Source organism: Scardinius erythrophthalmus (genome assembly GCF_964197995.2).
Source record: "Scardinius erythrophthalmus genome assembly, chromosome: 5".
NCBI lineage: Eukaryota > Metazoa > Chordata > Actinopteri > Cypriniformes > Leuciscidae > Scardinius > Scardinius erythrophthalmus.
In genome coordinates, this window is record NC_138225.1 from 11773060 (window position 1) to 11795903 (window position 22844).

Genomic DNA, 22844 nt, shown 5'->3' on the forward strand with positions numbered 1-22844 from the left:
CTGGACTGATCGTAGGAGCCAGTGTGAACGTGCCAGTCTCTCTTCACCCGTTTTCCCTTTCTGTGAATTTCCCACTTAACTCGAGACTCCCAATGGATTTTATTCCTTCCTACTCCCTACTTGCATCCACTTTCGATTCTTTAATAATTCCTCCCTCTTCTCCTCTCTCCCTCCTTTCCCCCCACAGTGCAAAGGCATTTCTGGTGAGTTTTTGTGTGTCCGCCCTCTCGCTTTCCCTTTCTTTCATTCTCTTTCCAGCTTCTACAGATTGTCTTGCAGTCTCTCCATGTAGCTTCTAAGCTCGGCCGACTGTCCCAGGTCTATGTCTTGACAGACCCACTTGATGTCGTCTTCATTCCCAATAAGGATGGAGTTGGTGTATGGCCCACCTTCGTCTGGTAGTACGGTGGCAAAGGAAGTAAACTTGACCCTTTTGCGCTTGGCAGCGCTAGGAGAGTTGTTGAGGGGTTCGATGTTTCCGCTGGGGTCATTTCCCGAACAGGACCGTGGATCGGAGTGCACATGGGGGATGCTGCGACCATGCGAAGATCCGCTTTTCTGAATGGCGCTTCCGTTGAGGAGGTACTTGCTCTCCTCGCACCCCTCGTTGCGATCTATTGCAGTCGTGCACTCGTCGTTGTGTGCCAGTGGCCCGTGGTCGCCGTGATGATCCATCAGGTCTGCTTCGTTCCCGAGCCACACCCAATCATGGGCGTGGTTCATGTTGCCCTGCTCCAGAACAGGAAGCTGTTTGTGGCGGTAGCGGAAAGCGAAACTGACACAGTTGATTAGAAAGACAAGGATAGCAAGGCAAAAGACTCCAAGCAGGGCGTACATGCCAATTTCTAGGTCTGACAGACCTCTTGGAGCCTGGGTCAAGTCGCTCTCTGCCCCGCCAGGTAGGTCTACCTGCACTGGATAACTGGTATAGTCCACAGGGCTGTTGTTTTGTCCTCCACCCTGCTTGTTGCCCCCGGAACGACTAGTTAGCGTAGTCTTTGGGGTTGTGCTGACTTTCTTCAGGACTGACTCTTCCCGTTCTACCGCAGTGTTTGTGTATTTCCAGCCATCTCCTCCGCTGGTTTTATCTTGTTCTAGTACCTTATGTCTCTGTTCATTTGTGCTGTTGTCCAGACCGTTCTCCTCTTGGGTTCCACTCCTCTGCTCCAGGTCATTCTGTCCGAACTTCACTTGTACGCTTCCTATGCCCATTGCCAAAATGCTCTTCCTCTTGGATTTCTGGCAGATTTCTGAGATCATCATCTCTACGCGCAGCAGCGCCCCTTGGCCCTCGCCCTCTGCCACTACCACAGGCCAGCGCTGGGATTGCTCCTGAGAGGTGGAGACCACACTCTCATCCAGTGAGGTGATGGTTAGAGTAAAGTCTTTGGGGTCATAGATCTCAAGAGGGGTCACAGAGCCATCACTGTACTGAATCCATGCACTAATGATGGCCTCCTATAATAAAACAGAGAGGTGGTGAGAAATAGAAACATGGTTTAAAGGATAAGTTTGCCCAAAATGTCAATTCCGACATCATTTACTAACTCCAATGTTGTTTCAAACTCATTTTTGTCAAACACAAGATAACAAATTATTAGAGAATTGTACTGCTCGCTCTTTATTGAATGATTCATGTTTTCATTGAATTGGTTGATCCTGTTCAAAGACCAAAGTCTATAGTGCATGAGTTATATGGACTACTTTTATGATACTTTTACAGAGTTTTGCATCCTTTTAAAAGCCACTTCAAGCCAATCATGGTAATTGCATGATGACTGAATTTTTATTCTGGGTGAACTATCCCTTTAACAACAAAACCAAATGACTTACTGTAAAAGTTAGTAACATTCTTATTTATATAGGAACTGCATCATTATCCTTGGAAAGTGAAGTTTTATATACTGTATATACCATTTAATTGTGAAAATGAGGGTTTCTGCTCTGAATGTGAATCAAAGCACAAACTGCCTGCTATAGGAACTGACATCCAATAGCCATGTTGTCAAGATTTCTCTTATTAATAAATGGCCATGATAAATGCAGGAGCACTACAAGTTAATATTTACCTTTAAAAGGCTCAGTCATTCATACATCATATAAAAAAGAAGAGGCAATTAAGTTGAAGTGCTGAAAACAATAAACATCCTATTCACTTGACTGTGAGGTGAAAGTGCATGCCCAACAGGAAGTCTTGCAGTAAAAAGACTACATTACGAGTACAGAATGGAGCTGCGTGCCATTTTTTGGTTACAGCATCAAACATCATCTACTAGACTAACTCCCCGCTGAAACAAATTATGTTTCACATCTTTCCTCACCATCAACTACAGGGAAACACTCAACAGTATTATGAGACTGAAAAGAGTTGCTTTAAAGGGATAGTTCTGTCATGAAATTGTTGTCATGGTTTACTCACCCATGTTGTTCTAAACCTGTATGACTTTATTTGTGCTAGTAGAACATTCAAACCTTGTATGCTTTCAATGTATGGGGAAAAAAATCATGTTTATTATTAAAAATTTCCACAGAAGAAATAAAGTCATACAGTTCACAATGACATGAAAGTGTGTAAACAATGACACCATTTGCATGTTTGAGTGAAGTTTTCAAATCAAGTAAAGTTTTCCAAAAGAGCACAAAAATATCTGTAGCAGAACTTGCGAACTTTGCAAATAAATTTTAGCTTATCTAAACATGTAGACATATATAATTTAAGAAATATCAAGTACTATGCAAGGAAAGAGAGAAGTAATTATAGGATTAGTACTATAATTATATAGGCTGTAGAGTATGTGGAGTTAATCACAAACGCTTGAGAGAGTGAAACGCAAACTGCAGATCAACAAAGCTAGTGTCAGAAATAGTGTACAAGAACAGCCTCCAGATATGTGTCCACCTTGATTTTGGCAGCTTCTTCAAATGAGACAAAAAGCATTTTTCTTAATATCCGTAATTGCTAACAACTCCAAATGAGACTCTTGCAGTGTTTTCCCACCCACTCTCATTCACTCATAGTTAACCTTGGGCCTTGTGCGTGGGAAAACGCTGGCAGAAGCCAGGAAAAGCATTTCGTTTTTTAGCAGAGCCGCTATTTTAAATACTTTAATCAGATGATTCCAAACAGCACAGGAGGAAGTGGAATATTAGAGCATTTCACTTCTCAGTTACAACAAGGCCTGCCAAAATGAACACCAGTGCCTCAATTGAGGGGCCATGGGTTAATAGAGCAAACAGAGGCTATTCTGCAGAATGTGTTTGCATACTGGATTATTTCTGCAATGGTATCTGCACTGTTGGCAGGGCAAACTGTGGACGGTTGATAGGTGTGCTTTACAATGACTCGTTTAAAATGTTGCATGATCAGGAAAGTATGCAAGAAGCAGTCTGCTTTTTTTCCAAGTTGTTACTTTACCTGTCTTTTTATTGAACATTTTAGTCTCTACATTTTGCCTCTAATATCTCTCTCCTTAGCCACATACCCTTAAAAAAAGCTCAACCAGGTAGCATGAATGAAAATTTATTCTGAAGTGTCACAATATTAGTGCCTATTTCTGATGTAGAGCTATTTTGCTTGTGGACACTTTTGTTAATCAGCAGGTTTCCTTGCAGCTGATTAAGCTTAAAAAATGTTTTCCAACAAATTCTTTCAAACTGCACTGCTCTTTTAAATTAACACACCAGCCTAAAAACTAGGCAATTGTCCTTCTCAGCTGCAATTCTAGTTTGTTCTCCAAGCCTCATATTGTCCCTGGTGTAAAATAAATATACTAAAATGTATTTGAAATACATTTATTTTATGCTAAGTATACTACACATACATTTATATTTACGTACTTAATATATATATATCCTTAAATTGTACTTTTAGTATACTAAATTGGTATAACTAATTGTGTGCTTAATGTACTTTAGATATAATAGTGCTGTGGTCCAACTAAAGATATACTTAAGCATATTTGATTGTGCTAAAGTGGACCTATTGCAAGTATACTTTAGGTACACTTTAAATATCTTGAATTTAAAGACGGATATTATACAGAGATCATTCTATCCCTACTAAGAGACATTTTAGGCTTAATATTGAGAAATGTGCATTGCGCAATAAAGAAGAACTCCAAATGAAGTTAAATTATAATATTTATATTCATTTTTAAGTCTCAAGCAACATGTCAGTAAATAAGTTAACGGCTTTGTAGTATACTTAGTATGAAATAAATGTATTTTAAATACATTTTCGTATAGGTTTTTTTCAATTGGGGTAGTTCTGCAGTGTTCCAGTTATTCTCACTGAGGTCAAGTTCTAGAAAATTCAAGCTAATTCACAGTAACCTCAAAGTTCTAGAATGTTTAGAGACATTCAGAATAGCTTTAGTTTTTGGTTCTATCCACCTTAATTTTAATGTAAGAGCGGCCTCTGCCATTTGTAACTTAAATGTGCGAGGCTTCCAGTGTCAGCTGCTTGGCTATTTTAGCTGTACAAAAACAGTCTGTTATTCTGCTTGATGTTGCAAACAGGTCTTTTTATCATATTATTTGAATATTATCATAATCATAAAAAAACTGATTTGAAATAATTTTACCGCTTACTCTTCTAGTTATTTACCTATAGCAGCTAATGAATCGAAGGGCTAGCACATCCACAGGATATAGCTTACTTCCACAATGGAAAATAAGGTGGATAATGTTTTATCCAATTTTCAACTTTTCCTTCTACAACATTTAGAGTGAATTCTCAACAGCCACATTTTCTAGTTCTAAAACATTACATCCAATTTACAATAGACTCAACTTCTAATTCTAGAAAGTAACAGCCCATTCACATTGCCTCCATTTCTAGTTTTTAGATCGCTGCTGCCAATTCACAGTATTTTCAACTTTCATTATTAAAATGTACAAGTCAATTCAATTCATTATAGCCTCTACAACTCTACACTGCAACTTCTAGTTCCAGAATACTCCAGCCAATTTACAATAGCCCCAATGTCTACAACAGCCATAACTTCCACTTTTATAGAATTTTATAGCTAACATATGATTTTTCCCATACGATTCAAAGTTTATGGTAGTAAAATGAATTATTCTGGTGGTCACTTCTTGTGGCTCTCACTTGTTTGGGTGTGTGCAACAGGTCCTGAGCAGTGGTTGTGATGTAGAAGGCTCTGTTGTTGGTGGAACTGGGCTGCAGTGAGAGACTCAAAGAGCCCACCAGCTGAACTCCCAGATCAGTGATGGTCACTTTATCATCCTGCACTGTGATGGTCTTCTCGGCCAGAATGGAGTCAGACAAAGGGGATATTACCTGGGAAATAAATAAGACACCAATGATCTAATGCATGTGTCACTCTGTGCTTACCTATCTCTATGTATGTATGTATGTATGTATGTATGTATGTATGTATGTATGTATGTATGTATCTATCTATCTATCTATCTATCTATCTATCTATCTATCTATCTATCTATCTATCTATCTATCTATCTCTTTGCATGCAATTTAATTTAGTTATTTGAAAACCCTTTCCTGTCTAGTTTCCATTATATAATACAGTATGTCCCATCCTTACAAAAGTAAAGCAAAGACGAGGAAATACAAACTGACTCTTTGCAATTGGTTTACTATGACAGACAGGCAGTATGACAGGTCTACAAAGAGCTCTTAGAGTCAACGTGTCATCTTCGAGCATCATATTCTGTTAGCATGGACATAACTGACACCATGAAGATTCCCAAGCTGAGGGGAGGAAAAGAAAAAATAACAAAAATGGCAGGAAATCAAAGGGGTGGCGAGAGCGTAAACGATAGGGAGAGAGACAACATGAAAAAAAGAACAGAGAGAATTCCACTAAAAACTGAAATCATAACCAACTCAAAACCACATGCGAGGTCTTATATAACCATCACACATTTGGACCAACACGTGAAACATGATAAATTGCAAATGGAGACTGACAGACATGAAAACAGACATGGACAGAAAATGCACATAAACACACAGGGGCCTCTTAGCCAACAGAACACTTGACTCAAGATTGAGCATTCAACACAGCTGAGATTTTAACACCTGTAGGCAAACAAGCTTGTTATCCCTCACATGCAATAACATCTTTGCAATGAGGGGTGAATATATCCGGTGTGTTTGACAAGGGAGGTGTTACTATCTCTCAGGTTCTTTCTTTATTTGTCAACGGTGAATCCTCTAAATAAAGTATGCCGACTTTATTTAAAAACTGAGCTGCTCAGCAAGCAGATACAGTCAAACTAACTGACTATGAATAAATTAGGCATGGGTTTGATTCCCCAGGACCACATATACTGTACTAATATGCCAAATATATAAATAGAGATGTAGATGCCTTGTATGTTAAACATAAATAGCATCAATAATGGATAGACGGATGGATGGAAGGATAGATGGTTAGTTACCTGTATAGTGGTCATGCCTAGGTCTCTTCCCACCAGCACCCTTCCATCAATTAGTCGAGCAGTGCGTGTATCTTCCACTTTTAGGAAGTCCAGGACCATCTCTGTGATGTCAGCAGACCAATCAGAACCCAGCATGTGCACAAGCTCCCCACCAGGGTCAGCTGGCTCGGCCACGAAGTGTGTGAGAACACGTACCAGAGCATACTGATACTGCAGGGCACAGCCTCTGCCCTTCCTCTCATCCTCCTCATCATCCTCACTGTCTCGGGTCGGCCTGGGCAACACAGAAAGCAGATAAGATAAGAAATTTAAAATCTACATGTTTAGAAAACAGAATTACAATTGTATTGACTATGAAGTGGTGACATGAGTCTTGCTATGTAATGAAGCCCTGAAGTACAAGGGTAGAAACATTATTATTGAAATGCCATTATGTATAATCATAACATTCAATAAACACAACACAAATGGGTTGACTTTGAGTTGGGTAATTTAAGTTGAAATAATGACATTCTTAGAATAATAAAAAAAACAACTTAAATAAATTCTCCTTGTGCTTCACGGTTTCCTTTGAAAGGATAGTTCACGCATCATGCTTCACTTTCATGTTGTTCCAAACCTGTATTTACTTTCTTACATGAAACTCAGAAAAAGATGTAAAGCAGATTGGCAAAGCAGGACTTTTCCTTAAAGTGAAAGTGAACTGAGACAGGGGTTGGCAAGCTCCGAAAATGTGAAAAAAATCAACACAAAATTACCAAAATAGTACCCAAACTGCATGTACACTATATTCCAGCTCTGTGTGAGGTAATTTAAATCATTATTTACTTGTTCTCCATCTCATTTTTATTTTTGCATATTAAAACATGCCATTCAAAAAAAAAAAATCACTGTGTGTAAAATATGCAGCTGGTTACCTGAATGATTAGAACTGATAAAAATAATCTCCAGCAATTATCCAATTTTTTTCTTTTCTTTTTTCTTTTCTTTTCTTTTCTTTTCTTTTCTTTTCTTTTCTTTTCTTTTCTTTTCTTTTCTTTTCTTTTCTTTTCTTTTATTATTTTTTTTCTGTTGGGTTTTGTTTTGTTTTCTTTGCCTCGTCTTTTCTTTTCCCCCATTTTATTTCTCTCTCTGAAACTGTGATTACTTCAAACTTCCAGTTCACCTAGGGGGAAACATTGCGTGGGGTGTAAGTTTGTGTGTGTGTGTGTGTGTGTGTGTGTGTGTGTGTGTGTGTGTGTGTGTGTGTGTGTGTGTGTGTGTGTGTGTGTGTGTGTGTGTGTGTGTGTGTGTGTGTGTGTGTGTGTGTGTGTGTGCGTGTGCGTGTGTGTGTGTGCGCGTGTGGTTCCTGGTGGTCAGAGGTGTCAAAAGTATTTCATTACTCAGGTAGAAGTATAGATACTAGGGTTTAAAAAAAACTTCTGTAGAATTTGAAGTATCAACTAAAGTAAACTCAAGTTACTCAAGTAAAAGTGTAAAAGTAATGTAAGGAAAAAAATTAAGGACAAAAGCTTAGGCCGCGCCACAGGGGCCTATAGTGGACTAGCCCACCTCCTGGAAAAAAAAACATTTTTCTAAAGGCCATAATGACTATAATGTTATATTAAAATGTCAATGCTGAAAAATTTGGGATGCACTAGGCTACCTGTTTCAGCCGCATATATGCCCATTGAAAATTAACGCATTTTAGTACAATGCAAATACATTAAAGAACCATATACTGTATGTGTACTACTGAGCATTAACATGTTTCATGGAGCGGAAAATATTATGCTTTTTGCACCATTACGCCGGTTTCACACTGCACGCGTTAGCAGAGTGGAGGCAGCGCAGAAGCAGTGCATACGGTGAGCGGGAGCAGCACACGCCCGTTTTGCTTTCACACTGGCAACGTTTGTCGCACGCAGCTGAACCTCGGCTTGGGTACAGGCTTTTGAGGTTGTGGTCAACTAAGTACTTTGACAGATTTTGTATATTTTTTTGAATAAATAAATATTGATAGGTAACTGATTATATTTATTATTATATATTATCTGCATATTTATTACATATTAGCACTCATCTCCATGAAAAGCGTTCTACAAAAGAGAAAAACTTTACGAAATCATTTAGATTGTTGAAACATCTGATCTAATTTACAAACATTACCCATCATAAACATCTTAAAGATAATTCATAAATGTCTGTAATTACAAACAGCAAGTTCTTAGGCTAATAGAGATGTAGCCTATTGTAAATGAGCAAATTCATGTACATCATAGATGTCTATACTATATGTGTGCTATATTAATCTGTCTATTCTATTTACCTTTCTATTGAGTTGAATTGTTCGCTCGTGGGCGTTCATGTGCGCTCCACTCGTAAATACGATCTTTACGAGATGACTTGAACGCACCATATGTCCTTGCTGGAGTGTGACGTGACTTGTGTCATGTGCAGGTGCGATGGATCACGTACAAACCAATAGGGTGTCGGAATGGTATATGTTTATACTTCTCATCCAACCACAATCAAATTCACTCTCTCCAAATGGCACGATTTATCTGGATAGGTCTTCTTTTTTTTTTTTACGATGACAAGCCTGAATGAAAACAAGCCGAAATGAAATAGGAGTAACAAGACTATTTTTAAAATGTAAGGAGTAGAAAGTACAGACAATTGCGTGCAAATGTAAGGAGTAGAAGTAAAAAATCGGCTAAAAAATAATTACTCCAGTAAAGTATAGATACCCAAAATTTCTACTTGAGTAAGGTAATGTATGTATTATGCAAGTATTTGTACTTCTTTACTTGACACCTTTGCTGGTGGTAACAGTGGTTTTGTTGTTACAGGCAGATAGACAGAAATTGGCCAAATTGAAAAATGGGCCCCTTCAGACAGACTGAAGGCCAACATGCAGAATTGGGCTGTGAAAAAAAACAGACATATATCCACACACAAACAGACAGCAAATACGATGAAAATGAAAGGGATGGTGCAGGATCTCTGTGGCTAAAAACCGTGTGCCCTTCTCCTCAGATGTCTGCTCACACACACATGTATATATAAATATACCTTTCACACACACACACACACACACACACACGCACCTCTTGTTGGTGATGATGGGCACCCTCCATCCTTTGACTTGGCTGAGTTCGGCATCAGAGACGTCAATCTGGAGCGGTAACCGTGGCACCCAAACTGTGAGCTCTAATTGGCTGGTCAAATAGAGGTAGGTAAAGTTCACTTGAAGTGAGACACGCCCCCTCATCTCTTTCCCATTCACCAACACCTCATCACAACCAACAGATACCTGCAGTATGAGAGAAACAGAAAAGAGAAGTAGTGGTAGATCGAACAGTTGTGATTGTTTTGTTGATTTTGTAATGACTGTGGCATTTGATATATTTTCCTCCCATCACTATCCACAATTACACTTATCTGAAAAAAATGAAGAGCACCCTTTTCACATAATTATGTGAAAACTGTGAAAACAGATTGAGTGTCTCCCTGTTAGTCTCACTGTCTTTTCCCTCTTCTCCTTCTTTTTTTATATGGACTTAATTTATTTATAATCTTTTCTATATATTTTGCCCTCTTTACTCTCTGTCATGATTAATGGTGGTCTGTATCCGCTGGACGTTTATGACACTTTGATGGGCTGTGTCTGTGTGACGTTGTCATGGCGAACAGAGCACTATCATTTCCCTACCGGTAAATCACACACACACACACACACACACACACACACACACACACACACACACACACACACACACACACACACACACACACACACACACACACACACACACACACACACACACACACACACACACACACACACACACACACAAGCTCAAGCAGCGTGAAGCAGTCACATCTCACTATTACAGCTCAGGGTCACCACGGGGGCATGATGAAATCTGAAATGAACGTGCATGTGTGTCATGTACGGCTCAAAATGGTCAAGCTTTTGTGGTCTGTCGAGTGATATTATTTCATTAACATTTGTCCTGTTAATAATGATCAACTAACAAGGAAAATGAGAGAGAAATATATATATATATATATATATATATATATATATATATATATATATATATATATATATATATATATATAATTTTTTTTTTCAGTTAGTTTTCTACTTTCTACTTTTTGCAATACAATTTAATTATTTAAGCAGTATTATTTTACATTTGATTACTATTTCTGAACGTTTACTGCCATTTACTGTGGTTATATACATGAAAAACTGGTCTCGGATCTCGTCTGATAGCGTAATCACCTTTGACTGTAAGCTAAACGAGCCAATGAACATTGGCGTGCGAGATTTGCATCCCGCACCCCGCCCTGCAAAGCGGGTATGAATGGAAGCATGCTTGCATCATACATTCAGCTTTTCGCTTCGGAGCCGAGCACTCGTGTTGTTCCGTTTCAATCACCTGTTCGACACCCAACAATTTTGCCAGATTTTATAGTCTTCAAGTAGAGCCAGACACCCAGCCTAGCACAGGTTCCACAATGCACACGAGTGTAGGCCTGGCATCAGACGCTCCACAACGTCTGACTGCTGCAGGGGTGACAGAGGAACTCACCAGGGTTAGCCCTTTCTGGGGAACACTACTGGAGCAAATAGACGCACGTATCCGGCCCAGTGGGGCGGGAGTGGCGTTCCAAGCCGACACTAAGAATGGGTCCTTCGCGCTACTGGCCACTGTGGGTGACTATACAGGAAGATACCGGCTCTACACGGTGGTTATAGAATCTAGCGAACATGTTGGGTGTCGCCCAGCCCGCAGCTCTACAAATCTGTCAGCAAGGCACCTTGAGTCAGCGCCCAGGAGAAAGCAACACTTCTAGTTGAGTGTGCTCGCAACCGGAACGGGCAAGGCATGTCTTGGGACTGGTACGCCAAGACAATAGCATCCACTATCCAGTGGGCTAACCTTTGCTTGGAGACAGCCTTTCCCTTCTGCTGGCCTCTGTGACAGCTGGTCTGAGGTCCTAAAGCTTTGTGTTCTGTCCACATATAACCGCAAGGAGCGGATTGGACAGAGAAAAGCCAGGGCTGGGTCTGCCTCCTCCGAAGGCAGAGCTTGCAGGTTCACTGCCTGGTCCCTGAACCTTGGGCACGTATCCAGGCCGGGGTCTCAGGACAACGTGAGAGTTGGCCGGCCCAAATTCTAGGCACGGCTTGTCGACCGAAATGCTTGCAGGTCCCCTACCCTCTTGATCAGGGTTTCTGAAACTCGGTCCTGGAGGGCCACTGTCCTGCACAGTTTAGCTCCAACCCTGATCAAACAAACCTGAGCAAGCTAATCAATGTCTTCAGGATTACTAGAAACTCACAGCTAGGTGTGTTTGATCAGGGTTGGAGCTAAACTGTGCAGGACAGTGGCCCTCCAGGACGAGTTTGAGAAACCCTGCTCTTGATGAAGGTCAGAGCAGTCAGAGCACTGTCTTCAGTGACAGGATCTTTAACTGAGCTGACTGTAGAGGTTCAAAGGAGGTCTCTGCAGTGTGCTGAGCATCAGAGACAGGTCCCAAGAGGGTATAGAGGGGGGGCGAGGCGGATTCAGTCTCCTCGCTCCCCTCAGGAACCAGATGATCAGGTCATGCTTTCCCAATGACTTACCATAAAACCGCATTGTGATGTGTGGTGATAGCGGCAACATACACTTTGATAGTGGAGGGAGACAGCCTTCACTCCAACCCATCTTGCAGGAAAGAAAGCATGACTCTGATCGGACATCTTCGGGGGTCTTCCGGGTGGGAAGAACACCATCCAACGAACAGGTTCCACTTCAGTGCATAGAGGCGACTTGTTGAGGGGGGCACTAGTGGAAGTGATGGATGGATGCATTCGAAAATGCGTTTCTGCGTTAGCTTGTCCAGGGCCCGATTGGCCGTAACCAACCGCCTACATTGAAGTAGGGGCTGTATCTTCATATCGGCTCGATCGCGTCCTTCACCAGTAGGACATCGATCTCTGCCCGCAAGACAGGGACGTCGCTGCTCCACACAGATGTGAATTGGATGCCCCTGAACTTGGGAGGGCGCCGGGCGAACTGAATCGCATAGCCGAGTCTGATGGTAGGGATGAGCCAGTGAGACAGGCTAGGGGCGCTAGCCAGGCTCCCAGACATTGTGCAAGCAGGAACAACCGGACCTCGGACGTACCCGGGGTGGAGCAGCGAGGTGGAACACAGCGACTCGAATCGGGAGGCACTGAGGCGGCCCGAAGTGGGGTCTGAGTGTGCTGTGCAACACTACCTGGTTCCAGGGTGGGGCAGAGGGTGCGTGGGAAGGCCTGGTGGTGTCCCCGAAACGCAGATTGCTGCCCGCTGGCGATAGAGGGGGATGGGAGTGGCAAGGCATGGAAGCGTTGCTCACTGCCATCCGCGCTCTTGAGACCCAGAGATAGAGAAGCTGCTCTTACTGAGAATTTGGGTACTGCTGATTGAGACGCCAGTGGAAAAGAATTTGACCAAACAAAAGATTCTCCGCCTGGCCCTCCACCAGGGAAGAGCAGCTGACTCTGGGTCTCCCGTCTCAGGGCTGCTGAGACAGGTAGCGCCGTCTTCCTGCGAAGGCTCAAAGTCACAGTAGAGCTGGCTGTGACAGAGTTTTTTTTTTTTTTGGTGACAAACAGACTGAGGGGCAGCCCATGAGTGACTCTGGTAGCACATCGGGACAAGCTCTTGGTTACCTCAGCCTGCTTCTGAACTGTGGAGAACAGTCTCCAAAAGTGTCACCAATAAAGGCCACCTTGTGAGATGGGAGCATTGAGAAAGCGAACTTTGGCGATGTCTCACATTTCAGCAAGGTTTAGCCATGGGGGGCTCCTAGACCACCAGTGTGGACATCGTCTGAGCAAGGGCCAGTGCTGTGACTTAAACCATGGTCAGTCACTATGCACAGAATACAGAATAATACACTTTACTCAGAACTACCCTCCTGCATTGAGTGTTTTGGCCTTCCACAGACTTGTAGGGTGGCCATCACATGCAGGGAAGAGGTGGTCTGCAATTCGCAAAGCTGTCCCACCACCAAGGGTAGTGAGAGAGGAAAAACTTTTTCTACAGACTTTGGCATGTTTGGCTTGCCATATTGGCGCCAATATGATTCCACACTACAAAAAACTGCCACTGTGAAAAACACACACATGAGCCCCGAATAAAATGCTTAGTCCCTAATGAGAAGGACCAGTAATCCCATCCAAAAGCTGTCAGGTATGCGAGACAGTGAACGTGGCCGTCAAACTCGATGGCACACGGCACGTTGAGCGCTCAAGCCCTCATGTAGAAAGGCAAGACGAACAATGTGCCGACGTGGTCATGCTCTCATGAGAGAGCATAAACCACCCACGAACGCAGTCTCAGCATGGTTGCGATGCGCTAGAGGAGTGAGGGGCCCGAGGAGGTGGTCTCGTCGGGCAACGCTCACTTGTAATCCTCAGATCACCAGTGCTACAGTATTAGCCAAAGTAGCCCTTTGCTGGCCACCAGAAGAGGAACTAGATCGGGGAATAGGCAAAGGGACTCCACCTCGTTTGAGGCACTTGAGTCTCGACCGTGCGTCTAGAGCGCCGAACGATCCTCAGATCGGACACACACACACACACACACACACACACACACACACACACACACACACACACACACACACACACACACACACACATGTGTCCTCAAGCCCTGAGAGGATGTATAACAGTTCCCATGCTGTGGATGTTTTTATAGGGTGGAATGTTCTGCCACACAAACACAGACAACAACAGTTGATAAAAGGCACCTTCTAGAAGCCCTAAAGTTTTTGTGTATATGTGTGTGATTCTTGAAAGAGCAATTACCCAGAATTCCCTGCAAGGATGCTACTCTCAATTTCTTCACCTTTGCTTGCATCTCTGTTCTTGCAATTTGCACCTTTTTCAATCCACCTATCTTTCTGATCATCTCCAGTGTTGCTCTACGAGCCGCCACCCTGTCATTCTCTGCAGCAGAAATGACTGTGTCATGTCTGAGGACTGCAAGGCTAATGACATGGGAAAATGGCAGCTAAAGTGGCATGTGGCCATATCAGAACATCAAAAACACGACATGAGAAAGACATTCTGGAAGCTGGGACACAGCATCGCACTTAACCAAAGTTCCAAATAAGCAGCATATTCGACAAGATTTGCATTTATTGAAACACCAGAGAAATACCACTGGAAAAAAAACAGTACTCGCAATCCCCCCATATATATATTAGGGGTGTAACGATACACAAATATGACAGTTCGGTACGTACCTCGGTATTGAAGTCACGGTTCGGTATGTGTATATGTTTTCATATAAATTCTATTATAATTAAAAAAAAAATTAAGGATAAAAACATCTTAGCTAATGCAGTAAACTACATGGGGAAAATTAACAACAGAGCCCAAATGATTAAATTTAGTTGATATTTATTTTTAGATATAGTAATCAACACACACACACACACACACACACACACACACACACACAACAAGTGCTGTAAATTGCACAAGGTAGGTTTTGCATTAACTTCGAAACTTGTTTTTATGACAAATTTATTTAAACATACATTAAATAATCAAGACATTACTAACAGGTTAAGTAAATGAATAGGCTAATATAGTGCATATACGAAATGCTTCTCTCTAGAGTTAATTTCTCTAGCGAACTAACAGGCTGTCGACACTAAATGTCTGAGCTAAATGTAATGCTACGTGAGATATTATTCTCAAGCTGTTAAGTTTAACGAGTCAAAAATCAACGCAATTAACGCAGTTATATATTATACTATATTATCGCAGTTAATATTGAAGGCACAGGTAAATGTGGCATTTATTATATAGGGGTGAAGATTGTTTTTAAGTTCACTTAAATTAAAAGTTGTTATATTATTTAAAGCCTAATAAATGTTTAAAAAAGTTATTATAATTACAATTACAATTATACTGTAATACCCTCTATAATTAAAGGGTTAGTTCACACAAAAATCAAGCGTAGCATCAGTTCTGTCAGTTCATGTTAGTCAAGCTCGCATTAGCTGATTCTCAGCTGATCCACGTCTACTAATAGGAATACAACGCCTATCACTGGATACATATATAAACTCCTTCAGTATTATCAACAGTTATCGTGTTTCTCAGGAGCTAATTACCCTCCTCCATCCCCAGCTCCTCCTCTCATCCAGTCAGGATTTTGCATTCTGATTCCCCCTTGAATCAGAATTAAATCTCACTAATGCTGTACATTAAAATATTTATTAATTAATGATATCTGCAATACATTCATGTTGGTTCTGTTCTGTTTACCCTAAGGGGGGTTATTGTTGCTCTCCCTGCTCTTATCCATGCTAGGATGCATGGATGCGCAGGGAGTTCTTGGCCAGAACAGAACCATACCACCAATCCAAACTGTATGCTAATTGTCAATTGTATTTGACTATAGTGGTCCTGACAGTGTTCCAAACCCGTAAGACATTCGTTCATCTTCGGAACACAAATTAAGATATTTTTGATGAAATCCGAGAGGTTTCTGACCCCACATAGGCAGCAGCGTCATTGCAACTTTCAAGGCCCAGAAAGGTAGTAAAAACATTGTTAAAATAGTCCATGTGACTACAGTGGTTCAACCTTAATGTTATGTAGCCACAACGACATCTGCTTTTCGCATTAAGTAGATCATGTGATGGCAAAACACATGGTCTTTGTGTTTGCTGGTTAATAATTGCCCCACGAGGACCAATTTGCCAGCGCCAGTTTGGCTGGTACACCCATGTGACTCGTATCCCCCGACTTTACAACCTCATGACCCACGCACACACACACACTCACCCCCACACACACAAAACCTCCTTGAGTACAATTTCAGGTAGAGATATGGCTCTTGAGTGTATACCTGCTGATATGTATTTGTGATTAACTTTGAGTATTAATAGAAGTGTGGTTTGCTAGAATATAGGTTGGAATCCTATAGACTTATGTTCCTTGAAAGGAATTCCTCAGTCATGTCCTGTTGTAATCCTCCCCCAGACCATAAAACTTTATGACCCAGAGCTGCATCTCATCCAGTTCCTGCAAGCCCACATTCCATACACTTCCACATAGTACATTACCAAAATGTTGATATGTATTCCTATGTTTCTCAAGTGTCTTCACATGCCGTAACGGAAACACTGACAATTTTATTGTATGTTTAATCGAGCTTTATTTGTGTGTAATGATGCATATGAACGTAACGTTATGTGTGTCCAAAGTCTACCTGTAATTCTTGGTATCTGTCTGACCGTCCTGTTTTAATTCAATCAGTCCCACCTAAGTTATATAAGTAACATCTTTAGTTCAGTATGTATAATCCTAAGATGAAATATGAATTATTTCGTTCAGGAGACATATGGTGAAAGTAGGCGTTTTCTCCTTCACACAAAGAGAATTCTCCCGCCTCAGAAAAGACAATCTGATTCGCTGTCGTTCCAAGAGAAGGCGTAAACAGATGTTTGCTTAAAAGGAAGAAACCCCCTCATCACACTCTCTTCCTGCCTCTTCCTGCCTCTTTCCGGATCTCTCTTCATCCTCTTCTCCACGGCTCCAAGAAACATCTGAAAGGCTCCGGCCTTCTCCTCGCTCGAACACATGTTCGAGCCATAGCAGCCGTTCTTTGCAACTAAGTTATATCTTGCCTCTTCCTTCACGGAAGACGAAGACGAACTTTCTCGGTAACGTTACATTTCAGTGAGCCTTTTCAAGCTTCGCGCGACACCGGAAGACGCAGCAGAACAGGACACGCGCGCCCCCTCTTCTTCAGCCAGACCAGAAAGAGCACAGAAACTTGCAAGTAGGCTACATTGTCTGATAAAAGCTGTTTTCCCGGTGTCTCGTGAACCTAGGTTTCTGTATGTAATAATTACTAGCTTTTCCCTTCTCTATATTTCTTTCTTGCTTTCTTTATTTCATTGCATTCTGATCACTTATGTTCTTGTTTGTTTAAATGTTTGTTTGTTTGTTTATTGTTTGCATTTTTACGTACGTTTTATATTCGTAGCTCATAATCTCTAGTTTTGCATTTATTAAAATTCATAAATACTTTTCACTGCCTCTGTGTTTGAAGAATCCACTTTTTATGAAGTCAATGAAATCAAAGATCTTATTTAAGCTACCAGCTCGATATTGGACTACATTCAGTAGTTTTAATTTATAAACTCAGAAAGTTGGGTGTCCGTGGCCAGGACATGAAACTCTCTTGAAGTTTGTGAATAAGTTACCTCTTCTTGACTGTAATGATTTTACATTTGTTTCGCTGGACGAATTAAATGTTGGTCAGATAGTTATAGAACAAGGTAAGCTCGATAATTGATAAAATAAATGTACATGCGACTTATGAATTATGACCATGAGTCATAAATATTAATATTCACAAGATTCCCCATATTCTTGAGCTAATTCATATTTACCCCGAGTCGTACGTTACATGTTTTGGTGGAGTTATTTTAGGCAGTTTCAAACTTTATTTGGTGGGAACAAATTCAGTTTCAGTGAATGTGTATTATTGGTATTAATAATTGTAACGTTACACGCGCGTTTTGAATTGTGAGGTAAAGTCTAAGCATTTTTAATCACTGTTAAGAGCTAAAACTGCAGTTCATGACATTACATTGTGTCTCTGTAAAGACGAAGCAAAACTCTTTACAGTTAGTACATGTAATATGATTTAAACCGACTAAATGAAGACGAAGGATCTCTTTTAGGACGAAGACGTAAATCTGATAGTTTTTCAGTCGTAATAGGCCTTATTATATATAATACGTTAACGATAAACTCCTGGTCAGAAATTGGCGTCGCGATCCAATTTCGTAAACCTACGCAAAAATCATAAAAGTGCTATTTTTGATTTAATGCTTATGGGAGAGGAGCAGATGCAATAATTCCTGTTCCTGTAATGAACAGAAGATAATACCTGTTCAGAGCTGTAGTAATAAAACAGAAGATAATGCCTGTTTGCTCACAGTTTCTAATTAATTAAAACAAGAAGTTTTAATACCTGTTTTTATTGTAAACCATTTCATATATAATGTGTAATTGGAGACCAGTTTTATGAATTAAAACAGATGATAATCCCTGTTATTATTCTAAACCGTCTCAATGTGTAATGTAAAATGTGTAATTTAATAGATGTGTAATTCCTATTAGTCACATGTTATGAAACTCGTGTAATTTTCCGCATGCAACAGAGCGCGAAATACTCGTGATCCCACAGAAAAAAATCTGCTGAATCACGCCACTGACCGACACTAGAGGGCAGCCTCTAGGTGTGTGGCAGTTCTCAAATCACGCGCCCCACACCGACGTCATCCTGCGTAAGCGTCGCTTCCCCCTGACGTCAGCCTGCACGAGCGCAACTACGCCATCTCGTGGCGTTCTAAGATAATACCTGCTTTCAATTTCTTTTTCTCTCTGCATTCATTTTCTCTCTCAAATACTTAACTGCATTCAAAGCTTAGCTTATGCTGATATTATTTGGAGTTAGACAATTCCTTTTTCTGTTTTTGACTGTCACACTTTAAGTGAAGTTCTAAAAAACTTTTTGAGTTAAAGCTTAGACAGTCTCAGTCTGCATTGGTGTCTCATTGCTACCCTCTTCGTTTGATTATTTTTATAAGCAATACTAATAACTTCAGTGTTATTGTAAGGATTATAGGAAGTCATTCTGAATTTCAGTTTTAATTATTTTAGTATTGATACATCACTGTATCATTCTAATTTTCTTTCCTTCCTTATTATTATTACTTTGGACATCTCCTTGCATGCTTAGTTGAATTTCAATCTAAACTAGTTTGAATTTGAATTTAAAATTTTGTTTACTCAACCAGGTAGACCACTGAGAGGACATACGCCCCTCACCTTTGTGGCACAAACCCACTGCCGGGGCCTATCCCTCTGCCTGCGTCTCAAGCCTGTGTTGTTTATTCAAAATTTATTTCATTGATAATTATTTTTTTTTTCTCTTCTCCAGTCTCTCCAAGGGGGGGTAGGTTATTCTGATAAATCACTATCAGTTATCATAATTTCCCTTTTTGTTGTATCACTATTTTATTTTTATTTTATTTTTTTTTTTCTTTGTAAAGCCTTTACCTCTGACTCCTGCATACATAGTTACTCAATTTGATGAAACCAGAAAGCCTTAATTTACATTGAGTCTAACCTCGTAATCCCTTATTGTGTATCTATTGGCAGGACTCAGTCAGTGTTTATAGGCTTAGGCCTCTTTATTTTTATTTTATAACACTCCCCGTGTTATTGTTTGTGACATTTCATTGCAGACCAATTCACTTCCTTGTGTTGTGTTTCCCTTTTCTTCCCTACCTCTAACTTTGCCTTTCTCCATTCTGTTGTGATTTGTTTCTCTCATTTCACTCACAGACAGAACCTAAGAGAGACCCCAGGAAAGCGAATAGAGTAACGATCAGAGCCGGCGTCATTAGACGACCCCCAGGCTACCGCCTGTCAAAATCTCTATTGTGGGTTTATCCATACCCACAAAATTGGCTCCGCTAACTGTCGGCATCAGTTAGCCCCGAAATTCTCATAGACGGCATAGCCGTATGAGTATAGCTCATTTGACCCTAAAACAAACTTGCATTTTGTCTCTTTTTTTTTGTGTGCTGTGCTTCTCTCACCACAGTAAGCAGAGATGTCGAGCTCACCCAGTTCCACAGAAGACCTGGAGGACCGAGCACACACACAGAACCGTCTAGACCAGCTACTCTTCCTGACCGAGGAAGAGGACGAGACGGACACGACGCTGCAACAGGAAGTTGAAAGACTTCAAAATGCCCTAGATGATCTTCATCGGCACACAGAACAAAGGCAGCAGTCGGAGGAACTCACCCGGAAGGAACTCAACGAAAGGCTCCAACAGGCTGAAGCTCTCCTTGAGAGAGCAGAGACTAAAATCCATCAGCTCACTCAGCAGAGACACGAGCTCCAAGATGAACTTGACACTGTTCATGCAGAACTAAAACATGCTTACAGACTGCAGAGTGTCTGGAACGGAGAAACACACATCACAGAGTTTCTCCCGGTCAGCCAAACACCAAAAGCTGAGGGGGGCGGAGCTGTAAAGGGTCAGAATCCTCTCCAGACGGATTGGGCCCCCAGCAACAGCTCTCCTCCCAAAAGCCTTGATAAACTAGCCCGCAACATCCCTACGTTTGCCGGAGACCACAGTGTCAATTCGTACCTTCAAGACATTGACTTTCACCTGCAAACTGTCGCCAACCTGACAGCTTGGGACAAATTCTACCTGTTACGAATCACCGCAAGTAGAGATGTGCGTAGTTTTCTGGACCGCCAACCACAGGCGGTCAAAGCAGATTACAAGCAACTGCGACAAGCTTTGATCCGCGAATTCTCTGATCCAGAGGCAGACCAAGGGTTTATCGCGGCCTTTGACGTAAAGCAGGGCCGACTTGAGCCCCCACACTCCTATTATGACCGACTCCGACAAACGTTCTTCGGAGCAACCAACTCCCCAGGTATGGAAGAGGATGTGAATTTCAGAACATTGTTTCTGCGAAATCTACATAGCAGCGTGAGTGGACATCTTGACGTGCTTGTCTGCCCACGAACAATGTCCACTCGAAAACTCAGAGACTTAGTCCACAAGGCTTACACCAAGCAAAGGGCTATGGATGAAAAGACTGTAAAAACACACACAATCTACTCCGTCTCTGAACACTGCTCCGAGCCAGACAGCAGGTGGCAGCACGACTGTGACGGTACTCGTCCAAAGCGTCGGACCCAGCGCTCCGAAAGATTCTGGAACCAGCATCACCCGCCGTCCAGAACTCCAAGCCCTGACCGTCAAACCTGTAGCCACTCTCTCCAGAACCCTGATGAGCCTGAGTCGTCTTACACAACAGATGAAGACAGTGCAGCCACGTCTGACACCGACACAGAAAACGAACACTGACCCCTACTGCTTCGAGGTCATCTCTGACCTGCAGTGAGTAACCAGACTGATGTCTGCGCCACATACATACCACCATCACGATTGCAGTGATTACACAGCACGAACAAACTTTACCAACTACACTGCACGCCTCAGAGCCGCTTACGACACCTCAGCTGTGTACAAAGAAGGTCATGCGGGCCTCTGATGAACAGACCTTTCCTATGCCAACAATGATGCCCCAACGCCACTCGTGAGACATCGAAGCATGTGGCATACCAACCTCAGCGAAGCAACAAGACTGTCCTAGTCAACCAAGGACATCCATCGCTGAAATTTTTCCTCCCTTTCTCTCTCTCTCTCTTTTTCCTCCAACAGGATGCTGTGGTGGTTCGTGAGGAAGCAGCCACAATCGGACATCACCAGGCCCGGCATCCGGCATCGCATTAAGAGAGAACACCCCCGGCTCCTGATCCCCAAGGCAGGACTCACAGTCAGGAAGTCTAACACTGTGATGGGCATCTCCACGGTCATCGACCACCTCAACCTCACTTGAGCTGAGTCATCAGCCTAACAACCACCTGCTAGTTTTCCATCATGATCCACCTGCCATCCATTGTGCCTATTTGTTGTTCAACGAATTCCATCCTGAATTTCTTTTAACAAAAAGGGGGACTGTAGCCACAACGACATCTGCTTTTCGCATTAAGTAGATCATGTGATGGCAAAACACATGGTCTTTGTGTTTGCTGGTTAATAATTGCCCCACGAGGACCAATTTGCCAGCGCCAGTTTGGCTGGTACACCCATGTGACTCGTATCCCCCGACTTTACAACCTCATGACCCACGCACACACACACACTCACCCCCACACACACAAAACCTCCTTGAGTACAATTTCAGGTAGAGATATGGCTCTTGAGTGTATACCTGCTGATATGTATTTGTGATTAACTTTGAGTATTAATAGAAGTGTGGTTTGCTAGAATATAGGTTGGAATCCTATAGACTTATGTTCCTTGAAAGGAATTCCTCAGTCATGTCCTGTTGTAATCCTCCCCCAGACCATAAAACTTTATGACCCAGAGCTGCATCTCATCCAGTTCCTGCAAGCCCACATTCCATACACTTCCACATAGTACATTACCAAAATGTTGATATGTATTCCTATGTTTCTCAAGTGTCTTCACATGCCGTAACGGAAACACTGACAATTTTATTGTATGTTTAATCGAGCTTTATTTGTGTGTAATGATGCATATGAACGTAACGTTATGTGTGTCCAAAGTCTACCTGTAATTCTTGGTATCTGTCTGACCGTCCTGTTTTAATTCAATCAGTCCCACCTAAGTTATATAAGTAACATCTTTAGTTCAGTATGTATAATCCTAAGATGAAATATGAATTATTTCGTTCAGGAGACATATGGTGAAAGTAGGCGTTTTCTCCTTCACACAAAGAGAATTCTC

General features: G+C 41.7%; 1 protein-coding gene across 1 annotated transcript in view; it reads right to left on the reverse strand.

The window, feature by feature from the left end:
• Positions 1 to 261: 261 nt before the first annotated feature.
• LOC308691033 (transmembrane protein 132C) overlaps positions 262 to 22844 on the reverse strand; it is a gene marked incomplete at both ends in the record, with an annotated part of 249915 nt that continues 227332 nt past the window's right edge. Inside the window, 4 exons of the mRNA XM_081365884.1 lie at positions 262 to 1458; positions 5111 to 5302; positions 6427 to 6700; positions 9516 to 9721. Coding sequence (XP_081222010.1) covers positions 262 to 1458; positions 5111 to 5302; positions 6427 to 6700; positions 9516 to 9721 — 1869 coding nt within the window. The remainder of the gene's footprint in view (positions 1459 to 5110; positions 5303 to 6426; positions 6701 to 9515; positions 9722 to 22844) is intronic.